Source organism: Camelus bactrianus, chromosome 11, assembly GCF_048773025.1.
Source record: "Camelus bactrianus isolate YW-2024 breed Bactrian camel chromosome 11, ASM4877302v1, whole genome shotgun sequence".
NCBI classification, from domain to species: Eukaryota; Metazoa; Chordata; class Mammalia; order Artiodactyla; family Camelidae; genus Camelus; species Camelus bactrianus.
In genome coordinates this window covers 50,609,818-50,624,641 of record NC_133549.1, presented here as the reverse complement: position 1 = coordinate 50,624,641, position 14,824 = coordinate 50,609,818, and the positions used below count along the sequence as shown (strand labels likewise).

General features: G+C 38.0%; 1 protein-coding gene across 3 annotated transcripts in view; it reads right to left on the bottom strand.

The window, feature by feature from the left end:
• The window catches only part of RNLS (renalase, FAD dependent amine oxidase), a 266,231-nt gene that overhangs the window by 24,173 nt on the left and 227,234 nt on the right, over positions 1-14,824 (bottom strand). For 2 of the 3 annotated variants that reach the window (XR_012510220.1, XR_012510221.1), the window contains exons 7-8: positions 2,626-2,802; positions 645-767 (exon numbers count right to left, since the gene is read on the bottom strand). Coding sequence is in view for 1 of the 3 variants with exons in the window: in XM_074374001.1 (XP_074230102.1) it covers positions 2,650-2,802 (153 nt within the window). In the remaining 2 variants the exon portion in view is untranslated. Of the gene's footprint in view, positions 1-141; positions 768-2,625; positions 2,803-14,824 lie in introns of those variants that run through there. The other variant, XM_074374001.1, reaches the window with a different exon arrangement.

Genomic DNA, 14,824 nt, shown 5'->3' with positions numbered 1-14,824 from the left:
TCTGTGCCTCAGTTTCTTCATTTGTCAAATGTGAGTAAGAATTCTCTGCTCTGTTTATTTCACAAGGGTGTAAGGAGGATGGAAAGTGGAGATACACACACACATATTTGGATGAGAATAAAATACCAGATAAATGTAAAATTGACCCTGTTCTTTTTACTTAACAAGGTAGTGAGTAGGCGGGGGGTGGGGATGGTGGCATTTTCCACAGAAGGCTTGGTGACTCAATGAAGTGTCTTTTTTTCCTTCAGTAATATCTGGTCTGGGATTATTACTGCTTTCTCGGTGCTTTTAGACGTACTTTCCCTCTTCAGAAATGCCAAAGGTGAAAAATACTATTCTGCTACTATAATTTGTCACCCTGGCTGCCTGAGCAAGACGTGCATAGACAGTTTAGTAATTAAGCTTTTCAACACTGCATCATAAAGTTTTATTCCAGCAAAGGCTATATTTATCAGCTAACAAGTATTAAATCACCCCACTGCTCAAGCCGTTTCTCACTTGAATATGCTCTTTTCAAAACAGAGCAGATTTCCTTGGCTGGCTTGATTAATAAAAGTTCTTGTTTGGAAATAGTGTGGTGCTGTGTGGTCCTGTGGGGCTGACATACATGGGCCTTGGCAACTGTTCCAAAAGGTACTGACCCCGATTTCCCAGGAGAGTCGGATGCCTTCGGCCTGGGTCTTTTAGGGCATCCTGGCCATCTGAGTTTCATGACCCTCTGGGATGGCTTCCAGCACGAGATACTCCCACATCCATTTCAATTTCTAAAGAGGAAGAGATAAATGAAAATAGAGAACACAAGCCTTTGATACATTTTCTTTCCTTATCTGAGCATCAGGGAATTGGTCTGTTCCTCTTAGAGGTGGATCTAAATGTCAAATGAGTTTTCAAAATGATTAAAATAGCTAAGTAAGAATGATCTACACACTAAGCAGGGCTGAATCTTTTCTCATATTGCTATAGGCTTCTCTAAGCAGATGCAGGATTATTGGGGAAACACACTTCGAAGGAATAGATATTAAAAGTCGTCAGTAATGGCTTGGAAGCAGACTTTCTCTAAGTAACCCATCTCACTTTTATAAATCATTTTTTCTTTCTTCTTTGGAGTAGACACAGTCATGGGATGAATATAACACTTTAAAGCTTTAATATAACTTATTTAAAGCTTCAGGATGCTTTCAATCAAATGGCTCCAGAATTACATTAGTTAAAAGCAAAATAGTTAATATATTTTCTACCATATTTTAAGAGTAAAACCAAAATAAAGACAAATGTTAATTAACAGTAGGCTAAAATGATGAAAGAAAGCTCAGTATTTTTCATCATATCATACCTGAGATGACACTAATTTCTCTTCCTTTATCTGCTTTCAAAACTAAACGACATTAACCACATGCAGGCATTTCAGTTTTCCATCAATTGATTCCTAATAGGACGCATCTAATAACATTCCATAGAGTCACCAAACCCACTTTGTAGATACATAAGCCAATTCTGCCCAGGCCTGTGCCTGTGTATGTAGGATACTGGGCATGTAAGTGTGAGATTTTAAATACTACCAAGATAAGGAGTCTTCTGTTGAACTTTTCTTAGCTCTGGAGGCTACAAGAATTTCTTTCCTTTCAAAATGACAAAGCAGAACTCACCATTCTGCTTTTCAAATTAGCAACAGGTAGCTTGTTTGGAAGGCTGGGGATCAATTTCTCTCCAGCCAGCAAGTCATGGGGTTGTCACTGAAGCATGTGGGTGATATGCTGAACCACTAAGTTGGCAACTATTGAACTATTTTAAGTGCATCTATTTTCTGGTTCAGTAAATTTTTTTTTTTTTTTGCATTAAATTCATTAAACTGGACACAGTCTAAATGCCACAGCACATACGGAAGAGCACATTCAGGCATCAGCACCAGCCTCAGGAGAGAACAGACGGTAAAGATCAATATAATTTCTCTCAGTTTCTATTTAATGTTATCTTTCATATTTTTTTTTAAGGTTAAAAAGTACTGTGTGACTTGGGAAGTCAAGTTGAATATGGTTATTTTCTGAAAATTTGAAGAGACATTTCTTGGTCAGTCAAGTTGCCCTCCAAACTGCATTCTCAGAGATGATGACATATATGGCCTACAATTGAGGATCATTTAATAACTTGGAGGAGAAATGAGAAACAAGAATTACACTCTTGTTACCCACAGTCAGGAGGAATCTTGTAGTTCAGCAATTTCAAAAATACTAAATCAAGGACATACTTGAAGATTTATCATGAGGCCTTGATAATGAATATTCTTTATCTGGGACTGAAATTTTCTAAAGGATAATAAAGGTTTTGGAACATGAACTGTTACTTTGATTTGACATAATTTTTGGGGGGAGAGTCACTTGTTATTCCTAAACACTACTTTGCCTCCAACAAGGAGTAGTCATGGCAATTCAGAAAAGTGAAGAAAAGTATAAAGTCCAAGGAGTTTTCATTTTAGCATGAGTTGTAACCATTGAAATTATAAAATTGATTTTATACCCCACACGAAAAAACAAGTAAAGAACAATTTTTCAGTAATTTCTCTCAACAAAATAGAAAACAAAATAATCAATAACAACAAATCGTGAAAACAAAACCCCAAAGTACCTGTAGAGAATAAGAACACAGGTACTAAATATGGCTCTTCAAAGCTTCCAGAACACGTAGGGCAGAAGTGATGCAGCCATCAAAGTTGGACTGAGTAAACCCATCCCCTCCACACACAAGGAAAGGTTTACGATGAAGAGTCATTTGTCCTGGGTAGTTGGCAGCAGCTTTTGTAACCTGAAAATGTAAATAATAAATAAATTAATAAAATAATAAAACAAAGAAAGGATTGCAATTCTGTGCTCTACTGTGATGTCACGTCAATGCCCACCTAGGAGAGGTTTCTCCACCTGGAGAAATCAAGATGTTTCACAACAAGCAACAGAAAACAAAGCCAAGACTCCTAAACTCCTCCCCTCTCCAAGTGTTTACGGCGACATTCTTAAATGTTTACATTTTCTGTTATTTGATGAGAGAATCAGAAATGTATTGAACTTCTAACTTACTAAGTTGTAATCTGCTAAATTAGTTGAGAGTACAGGAAATTTTTTCATTGGGCGGAAATGAAATTCATGCAACTGTTCACCAATTATTGAGTACCTGCTATCTGTCAGGCAAGGTGGATTCAAGAGAGATTTAAGGGTTGTGTCCTTAAGGAGTTTCCAGTTCAGCATGACTGCTGGTACATAGGAGTCTAAGGCCTTAGACAGAGTGAAGGACAAGGTGCTATAAAACACATGGGAGGAGACTCAGCCCAGTACACTGGACAGAGAAAGCTTCAGAGGGGAGGTGATGGGTCATTTCACTTGAGTTCTGTGGGATGCATAAAAGTTTGCTAGTGGAGGAAACAGAAATAGGGCTTTCTAAAGAGAAGGAACAGCACGTGTAAATGCCTACACCTATGGGCTGCTTAGGAATCTGTGTGTATGTGTGTGCTGGGGCAGGAGGTTGACCAGAGGAAGGGACATGACTGAAAGGCAAGATAAAAAGAGTGTAGTGTTTCAAATTTTAAAAATACAAACTTATAAATAAAGGCTATTAAAATGCAGAATTTACTATTTATGAATGAAAAGCAGGAAGAATCAGCTGAAGTCTGGGATTTATTTTATTTTGTATAACCAGGTTTATAATATTTGAAATGATGAAAAAAGTAGAGAGGTTATTTCCTAGGAAAAAATATTCTCAAAATTACAATGTATGTTGCTAATAAACATTCACAATGAGGACAATGAGTGGGAGCTGAATGTATTATCTTGGACACTGGGATGGTTTGGGTACTGAAACACTGAAAACTCTCTAAAAAACCAAATTACACAAACCTAGTATAAACGCAATCTCACTTGGGACCGCTTTCCTGCACAACTTCACGGGGCGCCATTCACACAGACTACTGTGGCAGTTCTGGTCTCTCTCATACAGTGTTTTCATGGAGAGTAATAAAGTCCCTAAGGGTTTGCTTGTTCAAAATTCATACCAAAAAAAAAATCAAGAAATGTAATAAATGTTACTTGGATTATGGAGCCGAGATTTTGGTTCTTGTAAGGCTGAGTTAGTATATGCTTTTATAATTTTTTAAAACCAGAAAAAACTTGGTGTAGATTTTTTAATTTACATGTCATTTTTTTTTTTTGCTTTAAAAAAAGAGATAGTACAATTATTTCCTTGTTGAATCTCTAAAGATACGGACCTTTAAAGACCTGTGTCACTCAGATACAAATGCAAGATGTTGAGAGTATCCTCTCACTTTTCTGAAGGTCACTTGATAGCAATATCACCTATCACAGACATAGCAGATCCTCTTTTTAAAAATTAAGCTATAGTTTTAAGTTATTATGCTGAATTGTAATTTCTTTTTTCCCAGCTTTATTGGAGTATAATTGACAAATAAAACTTGTACGTATTTAAGATGTACAACCTGCTGTCTTGATCTACATATGCATTGTAAAACACTTACCATAATCAAATTATCAAGATCTACTCGTTTAGCAAATTTCAAGTATATAAATACCTTTAACTACAGTCATATTGCTGTACTTTAGATTCCTAGAACTGATTCATACTGCATAACTGAAACTTCGTACCCTTTGACCAACATCTCCCCATTTGCCCCTCCCACTAGTCCCTGGCAATCACCATTCTACTCTGTTTCTATGAATTTGACTATTTCAGATTCCACATGGACGTGAGATCATGCACGATTTGATCAAGAAGAAAAGATCTTGAAATCTACAGAAAAGATCTTTGAGTGGCTAAAATATATAGTATATAGTGCAGACACTGAAGAACAGAATTGAGTGTTCATTAAGAGCTTTAGATGGAATTTTAACAAGCTGAATGATTTGATTTTGTCAGTGAAACACTAAAGGAGGAAGGAAACTGCTAAGTTCCTATATATTATCGATTTCAGAATGTGACAACTGATAGTCTGAAAGCAAGGGATGCTGTAGAAACAGTCAAAACCCAGAGAGGGCTGGAAAAAAAGTCCGAGGTCATTTAGGGGAGGGACAAATAACTTTCTGGCTCTTAATAGTCCCCAAGGGTGCCAGCTATTAGTTTTCCTGCAATCATTAACGCTCATGATGATGGCCCCCAATATTCAAGAACCAATTCTAATATGAATAAAGTATATATAATTATTGGTATTTTTAATTGTTCATTGCATATCAAATACTTTACATACACATCCCTCCTAATTCACACAGCAACCTACAAGGCAGTTACTACTATTCTCATTTTATAGATGAGAAAGCTGAGACTCAGAAACATTGTTACTTGCCCAGGGACAGAAAATTAGTGGTGAAGAAACAGATTCGAACAGAGAAGGCTGACTCTAGAACTCACCCTTCCAGCACCTTCAGAAGCATTTCCAGACTTGATTTACGTAAAACAAAACAAAATGTTTGATAGTCGTCTGGAAAATGCACATAAATGGGATAACTCATTCATGCATATTCATATACATACATACGTGTGTGTGTCTATATATAATTTATATAGACACATATAAATCTCCATTTGTAGTAAAGATTTGATAAATTCCAGCTGACATCCCTGTATAGATAAACCATGGTACTATTACACATTACGCAAGTGTTAAGCAGGAGGTAGCTTAAGGGAAAAAGTTCTGCCCAGGGGTGAGCTGGTAATTTATCGGTGCTGTGTAATTTCATTTGATGAGTGGTAAATGCCAGATGCCAGATCACATGGCTAGAAAACTGGGCCACTGATTAGTCAGTCTGCAGTTTGGATGAAATCAATCTTGCTGCCTTTAGGTGGAATCACCCATTTTACAATTACCCAAGGAGGAAAATATGAAAACATGAAGGGTGTGTTGGCAAGCTCCTTTACCCATGTGAAGTAGAGAGCTCTGCAGTAGAGAAGCACGTAATTGTCAAAGCCACAATCTCTCACAATAATGCAGCCGTTGGCTATGCTTCCAGCCACAGTGAGGAACCACAGCTCAATGACTGTGTTTAAGAGAGATGTCAGGGCTGAAACAACCCCTTGGAAATCCAGGGTGCTTTGCCTACATGTGTGCCTGGAGGGGCCAGAAAGAACTCTCACTGCAGAAGCTGATGCTCCAGGTCGGTAATGTCAGGTTTTCATACACTTAGGTGATGACTGGACTGGACATATAAATTTAAAGCCAAAAAAACCAAAACAAAATGGTTTTATATCCAAGCAATTTAAACCTATGTATGTTCTGTGATTTCTCTTCACCTGTGGAATAAAATGCAAATTCCCCAGCCTCACATGGAAGGCTTTTCATAACCAGATCTTACCTCCATCCATGCCTCCTCTCTTGCTGCTTCTCTGTGATTTTTGCCACATGTCCTATCTACATTCAAACCAAGGTTCTCCAAGCACGTCCTTCTTTGTTGTGCTCCTGTGACTTTGAACAAGCCATTCTGCTTGGTGATGTTGTATTGTTCCCTCTCTTCTCTGCCAAGCAAATTGCTCACCCTCAAAAACTAGCACAAATGTCACCTGCTTGGAGGCCTTCTTGCTCTGCCAGGCAGGGTAAGTGCCTTCTCAGCATATTATTTATATCCATTATGTTACTTGCTATTTTGCACTGTAATTATGTCCATGCCTGTCTCCCTTCCTAGACTGCACGCTGCTGAAACTGGGGACTGTGATGCACTCATCTTTGTAGCCAAGGCTGAAGATGGTGCCTAGCCCACAGTAAGTGTGCAATAAATGTTCATTGAGTTTTTTAAAAAGGACAGAATATTGTACACATACTTCAAATGAAGGTCTTCAGAGGGCACTCAGCTACCCAAAAAGTGTTATTTAGAGACTCTGCAGAGCTGGCAGAAGCTGAAATGGAAGAGCTATTGTACTTAGAAGGCTCTCAGTAATGATAAACAACTCTGTGAACTGCTTTACATGAACGTCTATGTTATGTATTCAATTAAATTACATAAACTTGCTGATTCTATAGGTCAGAAATGGTAAAATACTGTCAATTTTATATGATTTAACCTAACAATTTTTTATAACATGAATATTAATTGTAAAAATTCACACCAAAAAGTCCCTTTCGTGTGAGAATGAAATTAAAGATGAAAATAAAGTGGGAGGAAGACAAGTAGGCTAATGGGTATTTCCACAAAATTATAGTTGATAATTAGCAAAAAAAAATCAGTGACACATACGACAATGTACATTTTTTCTTCCAAACCTATGGTGACAGCTAAAGCTTGTCCTTGGATTGCCAGATTTCTGCCTGCATAGAACTCTCTCATTGGTTTGGCCTACAGAGTGGCCATATTTTAGGGTGACCAGTTCTAGTTAGCTGTCCAGCCCATGATTTGGTTACTCAAAACCAACCTTTCTGAAATATGGCACTAGGTGATGTTCAAGGGAGCTAGGCAAGAATTAAGGCCTCATAAGTTCTAATCCTAGTTGTGCAACTAACTTGAGAGAACTTAGACAATCTGGGAACAACCAGGTTCTTGCTGCTGCTTGTTATGGATGTAAACAACACAGAATTTCTTTTTTTTTTTTCTTGATTTTTTTTGGGGGGGAGAAGGGAGGTAATTAGGTTTCTTTAAGTATTTTTAATTAATTTTTTATTTTACTGTTTAGTGGGGGTACTGGGGATTGAACCCAGAACCTTGTGCATGCTAAGCACGGGCTCTGCCGCTGAGCTGTACCCTCCTCCAATACTGCATTTCACTGACTCGAAGGTACTGTCAGTTGGAAGAGGCACCGGTATTTTATAGACCAATGAGAAAGAAAAATTATGGTGTCAGCATGACACAAAGCTTTATTTTATACTTACTAGAAAAGTTCTTTTAGACTTATCTACATGTAGCTCTTTTGAAAACATAAAAAGGAAATCAGACAGGAATAGGTTGGTTAGCCTTTCCAAAAGCTTCTTCACACGCAGAGTTTGACTTCTGTGAAGCACGCTTTCACTCAGAGCTGTCCATGCCCACACTCTGCCCCGCAAAGCCTGGCCTCCGTGCTGCCCTGAGCGCAGGCGGCGCAGCGTTTCTTACCAGAGCGCTCCACTGAACTGTCCTTTCTGGGGCTTTCTTCTGAGACACTGACACCTGTTCTTCAAGGTCTGATTGTGCACTTTCTCTTCAGTGGGAAAGACAGATTTTCAGGCAGCAATCAAGGCTCATATTCTTTTCTCAAACAGTAATTTAGTAATTTAAATAATTTAGTAATTTAAATATCAAGGGGTTACAGTGGTAGTCCCACTGTTAGACCACTGAAAATAACCAAGTGCACATGTGTGAAAACCATATCCTGTCTCCTGGTGTATACCAACTTGATGGCATCTTACAATGGATGAAATACAGCAAATATTAAATAGGGTAAGGGTAGAAGGGTGGTGAAAACCTACTAGTTAGTGAATGCTTAACAAGTGCAAAGATACCGAGTGGCAGGGTCCTCGAAGCAGGGCCTTTTCAGGTAAGCAGCAGCTCAGTGTCAGGATTTCCAAGGTCTTCAGTGATGCTGGTTTAAACCCTCTGTTTTCTCAATTCACCCAAATGAACAGTCTTAAGTGAAACTGACAGAGATAGACTGGCGATCACAGAATCAATTTGTTCATTTACAAAGGTAAATGTACCGATTCTAGAACTGAATTTGGTTGTCTTCCCAGACCATTCATCTTAGTAGGCAAATTTCCTCAACTGTATCGTAGATTACAGGGGTGACGCATGTGCGGCCACTCCTGACATACATCACTAATCAATTGTGGCATCCTTTTCCACTGAGGCCAGAAGTGGCCTCAGCATCCTTCTTCCTTCATTGCTTCAGCCAGCCACTGCCAGTCAATTGGAGTTGGCACTCGAGAGGAATCCTATATACCAATCCTGGATTAGTAGGTTGCAGAGCAAACACGTAATTAGAAATAAGGGAATTAAATATTCTTTACTATTTTTTATTCTCGTTTCCCATTAAGCCAGGATAGTCTGATGCATTGGCTTTGTTCAAAGAAGACATAGTTCAATGTCAAGAATTAAGATCCCATCAGGAGCCATTTCCTCTAGATGATGCTGGAAGCTCAATTCCAATTCCTTCTAATGACCTTCTAGTAACTTCCATCTAGACCTTTGCCCTTCCACGGGTGACATCAGGACTTTGACTGCCATGTGAAAATAAAATACAGATATTTCAAATGTAGTTCTACAAAACTGTGCATTAACAAGTATCAGGGCTTGTGGGAAAATAGAGTTGATGCAGATAACTCAAAACCTACAGAACTTTGAACCAACCACTGACAAAAACAATAAAATGACTAGCACAGTTAACATTCTCCCAGGGCGGGTGGGTAGAGCTCAGTGGTAGAGCCTGTGCTTAGCATGATTGAGGTCCTGGGTTCAATCTCCAGTACCTACCAAAAAAAAAAAAAAAAAAAAAAAAAAAATCTAGCCCCTGAATCTAGTGATATCTTTGTAGTGTAGTAGTGTAAACTTGAGCTTACACTTCCTCCTTTGAGCTGTATGTCCTGGGTGGATGTTGCTTCTAAAGGAGACCATTTTGATCAAGATTTTAAATATCCAGGATATAGCCTTCCTCATCAAAACCCAGCAGTTCTTAAGGCCACTACAGTAGCCACTATTTGCACTAAAGGAGGACATCTCTGGAGATTTTCAGTTTTTTTCCTAAAGATTTTCATATTTGCTAAGGCTTTGTCTTTGTTTGTGAGAAAATGTACCCCTATCACTTGAAAACATAAGCATGTATGAAACCAACACGATTGCCCTGTGATATTACTGATCTATTTCTCAATTGCATTCGAAAGAATTCAGATTGAAAAAAACCTCTGGTGTCATAAAAAGCTATAGGTAATTTTATTGTTTTCTTATGTTCCTTTACATTCCTAAGGCTCACTTTAATTAAACTTGTTGGGGAGGGTATAGCTCATTGGTAGAGCGTGTGCTTAGCATGCACCAGGTCCTGGTCAATCCCCAGTACCTCCATTAAGATAAATAAATAAACCTAATTACCTCCCCGCCAAAACAAAACAAAACAAAACAAAAAACTTGGGTATACCTGGGTCTTGGCAGCAAATAGAGATGTCTAAACCATCACCCGTGATTTTAATACTCACACTACATCTTTTTAATTAATTTTTAATCACTTCCAATGTCTGAGGGTGACTCCTTCCTTAAATTGTCCCTGGATTTCAAAGAAATCTTTCTGTCTCCTAGTTGTTCACTAACTTGACTGGGGGCAAACTCTTGAGTAACAATACCTCTGCGTTGGCATTTCCCCTGCCCATTGTGTGTGTGAGGTACTGACCACACTGGCAATATGAATAGCTAGGGGGCCTGAGATGGTACGGAGCTGATTCATACACTTCCTCACTTCCTCTGCTCTGCTGCCAGTGTAAACCTGAACTCATGCCACGATACATAAACAGCAGAAATTGAATATTTGGTTAACTTATTCTTTTATAGCCCCCTGTGCAAAGCTCAAAGGTAGTGGTTCCCAAAAGTCAATCGATGGCAAGAAGAGAATAAATAAGGAGAATTACGAGCTTTCTCATAGAGATTAATGTATTCTATTTATAAATTGTTATGAAATTGTATCTTTACTATATTTTTGGGGAGGTGTTATTCTTTTTATTAAATTCTTGTAGCTGTATTTTGCTTTTCAAATTCTTAATTGCAGAATAAAAAGATAGCAATATTACATTGGTTCCCAAAACATTTAGAGGGATTTTATTGGCCCATGAAATAAAAACGCTTGGAACCACTGCTCTGGGGCGAGGTGCCTGATGTGGCTCAGAGCAGAGTCTTGTCAGCCTGAGGAATGTTTCCTATAAAAGGGGGGTTGGGCAGCAGCAAAGGTCGGCTTTGAAAAACTATCAGTAATCTCAAGTAACACTGGACAACCTTAGTTTGGACTTGGTAAGTAGATGAGTAATTTTTAAAAATGGAATAAAATCTGGTGTAAAACTTATTTTCCAAAAACTTGCACAACCTCCCTTCTATACAAATATTAATCTAGATAGACCTAGAATCTGGGGTAACACGTTCTTGGTTTACCTGAAGCTAAATTTTCAGGTAGTAACCATAAAAGGTGTAGAGAAAAATAGGGATTGGGGGAAAAAGACTTAAACAAATGTGGAATAAATATCTACCTTCAAATTGCAAGTACCTAGAGGGTACATGTGGTTTGGATTGGTTCTCTGTATACGTCTCCCCATTCTTACCATATTCCCCTGGCATTGATTATGAGCATCTATCATATGCCTGTTTATAAAAACAGAGAAATGTAAATAAGTGAGGGAGAGACCATAACTTAACGCTGATGTCAATGGAAATGTTTGTTTATGTGTGTATAGTTGGGGAACTAGTCCAGGCACTGTGAAAAAATGAAACTTCAGGGTTGTGTCAATGGTGAAAAATACTATTGACCCCTAAGTAAATTTCTATGATATAGGAAAGGGAGATCTGAGAAAGGAAAGTTGACTTTTTTTTTAACAGTACAAAATGTTTTCTATTGGCCAAATTAAAAATGTAATATTTCTATCTCTTTCCCTTATTTTTTAAAAGTCCCTTTGGGGTTTGATGAAAAGGCAATAAAATGTTGATTCCTCTACACTTAACTCACCAAATTGCAACTTGGTAAGAGATGTTTGATGTTTACAAAGTTTTTTGAGTTCTCAGAAATAGTAATCTACGAGGGCTGTGCTTTATACATTTTTGTATTTCCAGCATCTATTACTCCATTGTACATGGTTAGTGTTGAATAAATGTTTGCTCAAAGGATGTATACACGTGGGCCAACAAAAAACTCATTCAAACTTTTGAAAGCTTTAAATTCTCAGTGTTCAAATCTTTAAATGTGGTGGGTTTTTTTTTTCCTCTATGAAAATAATTTTCCTTGGTTTCTCAGTCTCTCAATTTTTCTCTATCCTTCTGAGTTACCACGTTATTAACCTCCTTCTATGTCATCACACCTCATCACTCTAACCTAGTTCTTGAGTTCTGGACCCCATAATCCTTGCCCAGACACTGATGTCATCACTCCCAGAATGCTGAATTCTCTGCCTCTAGCTCAGCTTTTGTAGAGTCCAGGCAAAGGCACTAGGAATATTTGAATCAGCCTGAATTTCAAATAGGTAGCAAAGATGGTTTCTTATCCAGATAATTCACCTCATCTCATAAAATGTCACTGCAAAGAATACCTTGAAAAGGGTGTAAAATATAACTAGGTGAGTGTGTATGTTAGTATGTCCATGTGTGTGTATAATGGGGTATACAGATGTTTGCCTTTATTTCAAAAGATGGAGACCAGTGTGACACACTCCATGCTATTTCCATAGTATATAGCTGAGCTGCAGTGAACCTGCACGGACATGAAGTCTAAGTAATCCTTTAAATACGTTTTTCCCTTAGAGCTAGTAAATACATTCTTGAAGGCTAGAGGTATCACAGTGGGATAAAAAAAACAAAACAAAACATTTTTTTCAGGGTGATCCAGCCAATTCACATCTATATCTTTTAAAATTTCTTTCTTAGAAGATTTAATTCTCTATGTGTAGATTCTTGTGGCACAACCCAGAAGTCATGTACAAATGGAATATATTGGTTATATTCTTAAGAAAAGTGTTGATAAGATTTATTTCTTAACCATACACTGCATATTATTGAAGATAAGTGATTCTCAGAACTAGGATAATAATGACAAATTCAGGGTGCTGATGATATTTAATCTATTTTAGGTATATTTCCTTAAAATATATTGTCTCCCTTTTTGGCCACTGATGTTTGAGGCTGTCAGTCCTATATTATCTTATGTTACAGTACTTAATATTCATAAAAAGCTTTATCAACACATGGGTGCTTTCCTGCAGAGATGGTATATTTTTAATTGGTTCTAATGTGTTATGTGCATCATCTCATCTTCCCTCTATTCAACTCATCTCTCCAGTGTTCTATTATATTTAATGGTGATTTCATAAGCCCGTTTCTCTGTTGTGCTTTAGGGAAAGATTTGCTTGTATTTTGGGCTTCTGGCTACAGAGCTCTGTCTCTGGTACCCAGAGAGCTGCTGTAAAATTACTATTGGGTGGAATACCTTAGGTGTGAAGAAAGCGATGTGGTTTGGTCAATTCTCAGAGGAGCTTTTCTCTTTATTGGTATTTGTCTATTCTATTTTAATAAACCATTGGGTAGATGCAGGCAGAATGTGCCACAAATCAATTATATGACCCATGTAGCAGCTTTAGTGGGCTCGAACTGCAAAGGACATACTTTGCTGAAATTGTATATTCAATTGCTGAAGTCTACATTCAATCCTTTTAGATCTATTCTATCTTTTTAAGTCCTGAAAACACTGGCTCGGTCTATTCTGATGAGGACTTGTTCAGAACAAACACACAATAAAGAATGAGATACTGTCCTCTCTAGTGCTGTGGCAGTCCTAATGGACAAAACAATAGTCATATTGCGTTTCCCTTTAGAGGTTTTAATTTAATAGAAAACCGTTCTGTCCTTCAGCAAGTTTTAGTATTCTCGTTCATTAACTTTTCAAGTATTTGTTGTGTTCCCAGCTGTTGCTGAGCACCGTGTAAAGTGTGAGAGTACAGAAACCAGTTCCTAGTGAGAAGGTGATTTAACAGACTTAAATCATTTTGTTTTCATCTAAATAGAAGTGTTGCACCACAATCTCTCAAACGATCCAATTGCTTGGGCTCCTAGGATGCAGAGGGCCAAACGTGCCTTTGGTTGTGAGTCTAGAGATAAGCTTAAAATCATCTTTGCTACCGAACTAAGTCTAATCACTACTTCTCCCCTGTTTAAGTTAACAGCTGCTTAATTTCCCACGAATTCAACCCTTCTTCACCCCTTCTCTCATCCTCCTTCCTGTCAACTCAGAAGCATGATCATTAATTCTTTCTGGTTCTCATTCATGTCGAGCAGACCCAATAGCTTTTTATTTGGGTTGTGCAATTATGGCAAAAAGACTGCAGCCACTTTGATCTTCAGGTCTAGAAACGACCTTCTTTCTACCTTTAGTACCGTGGAAATAAAAGGGTCAATGCTCTGCCCCTCAGACAATAATGAAGGCTAAAGAACACATGGATTTTAAAGTCAGCTTAATGGAGGTATAATTTACACACAGTAAAATTCACCCTTTTCATGTGTACTGTTCTATAAATTTTGACAATGTACACAGTTGTGTCTACACTACCACTATAAAAAAAAAATAGAGAGACCATTTCTATCAGCCCCCCGACAATTTCCCTTGTGCTCCTTTGTAGTTAACCCCATTTCCCAATCACAGCCCCTGGCAACCAAGGTCTGTCCCTACAGTTTTGCCTGTTCCAGAAACACAAATAGAATAATAGAACAAGACAATATGTAGCCTTTCAGCCTGGCTTCTTTCGCTGAGATAATGCTTCTGAGATTCACTCATGCTATTGTAAATATTAGTGGGGTTTTTTTCCATTTTATTACAGAGTAGTTTTGCATTTATAGATGTGCTACAGTTTGCCTGTGTACCAGGTGATTGATACTTGGGGTACTTCCGGTTTGGGGCTATAATTAATAAAGCTGCTATGAACATTTGCATATAGGTTTTGATGTGGACGTCTGACTATTTCTCTTGGGTAAATTCCTAAGAGTGCAGTTCCTGGGTCATATGGTAAGTGTATATTTAACTTTGTAAGAAACTGTTAAACTGTTTTCCTATGGGGCTATGCTGTGCTGCACTCCCATGGTGATACGTGAGAATTCCGGGTGCTTCACATCTCTGCCAGCATTTGGCATCTTCAGAGAGT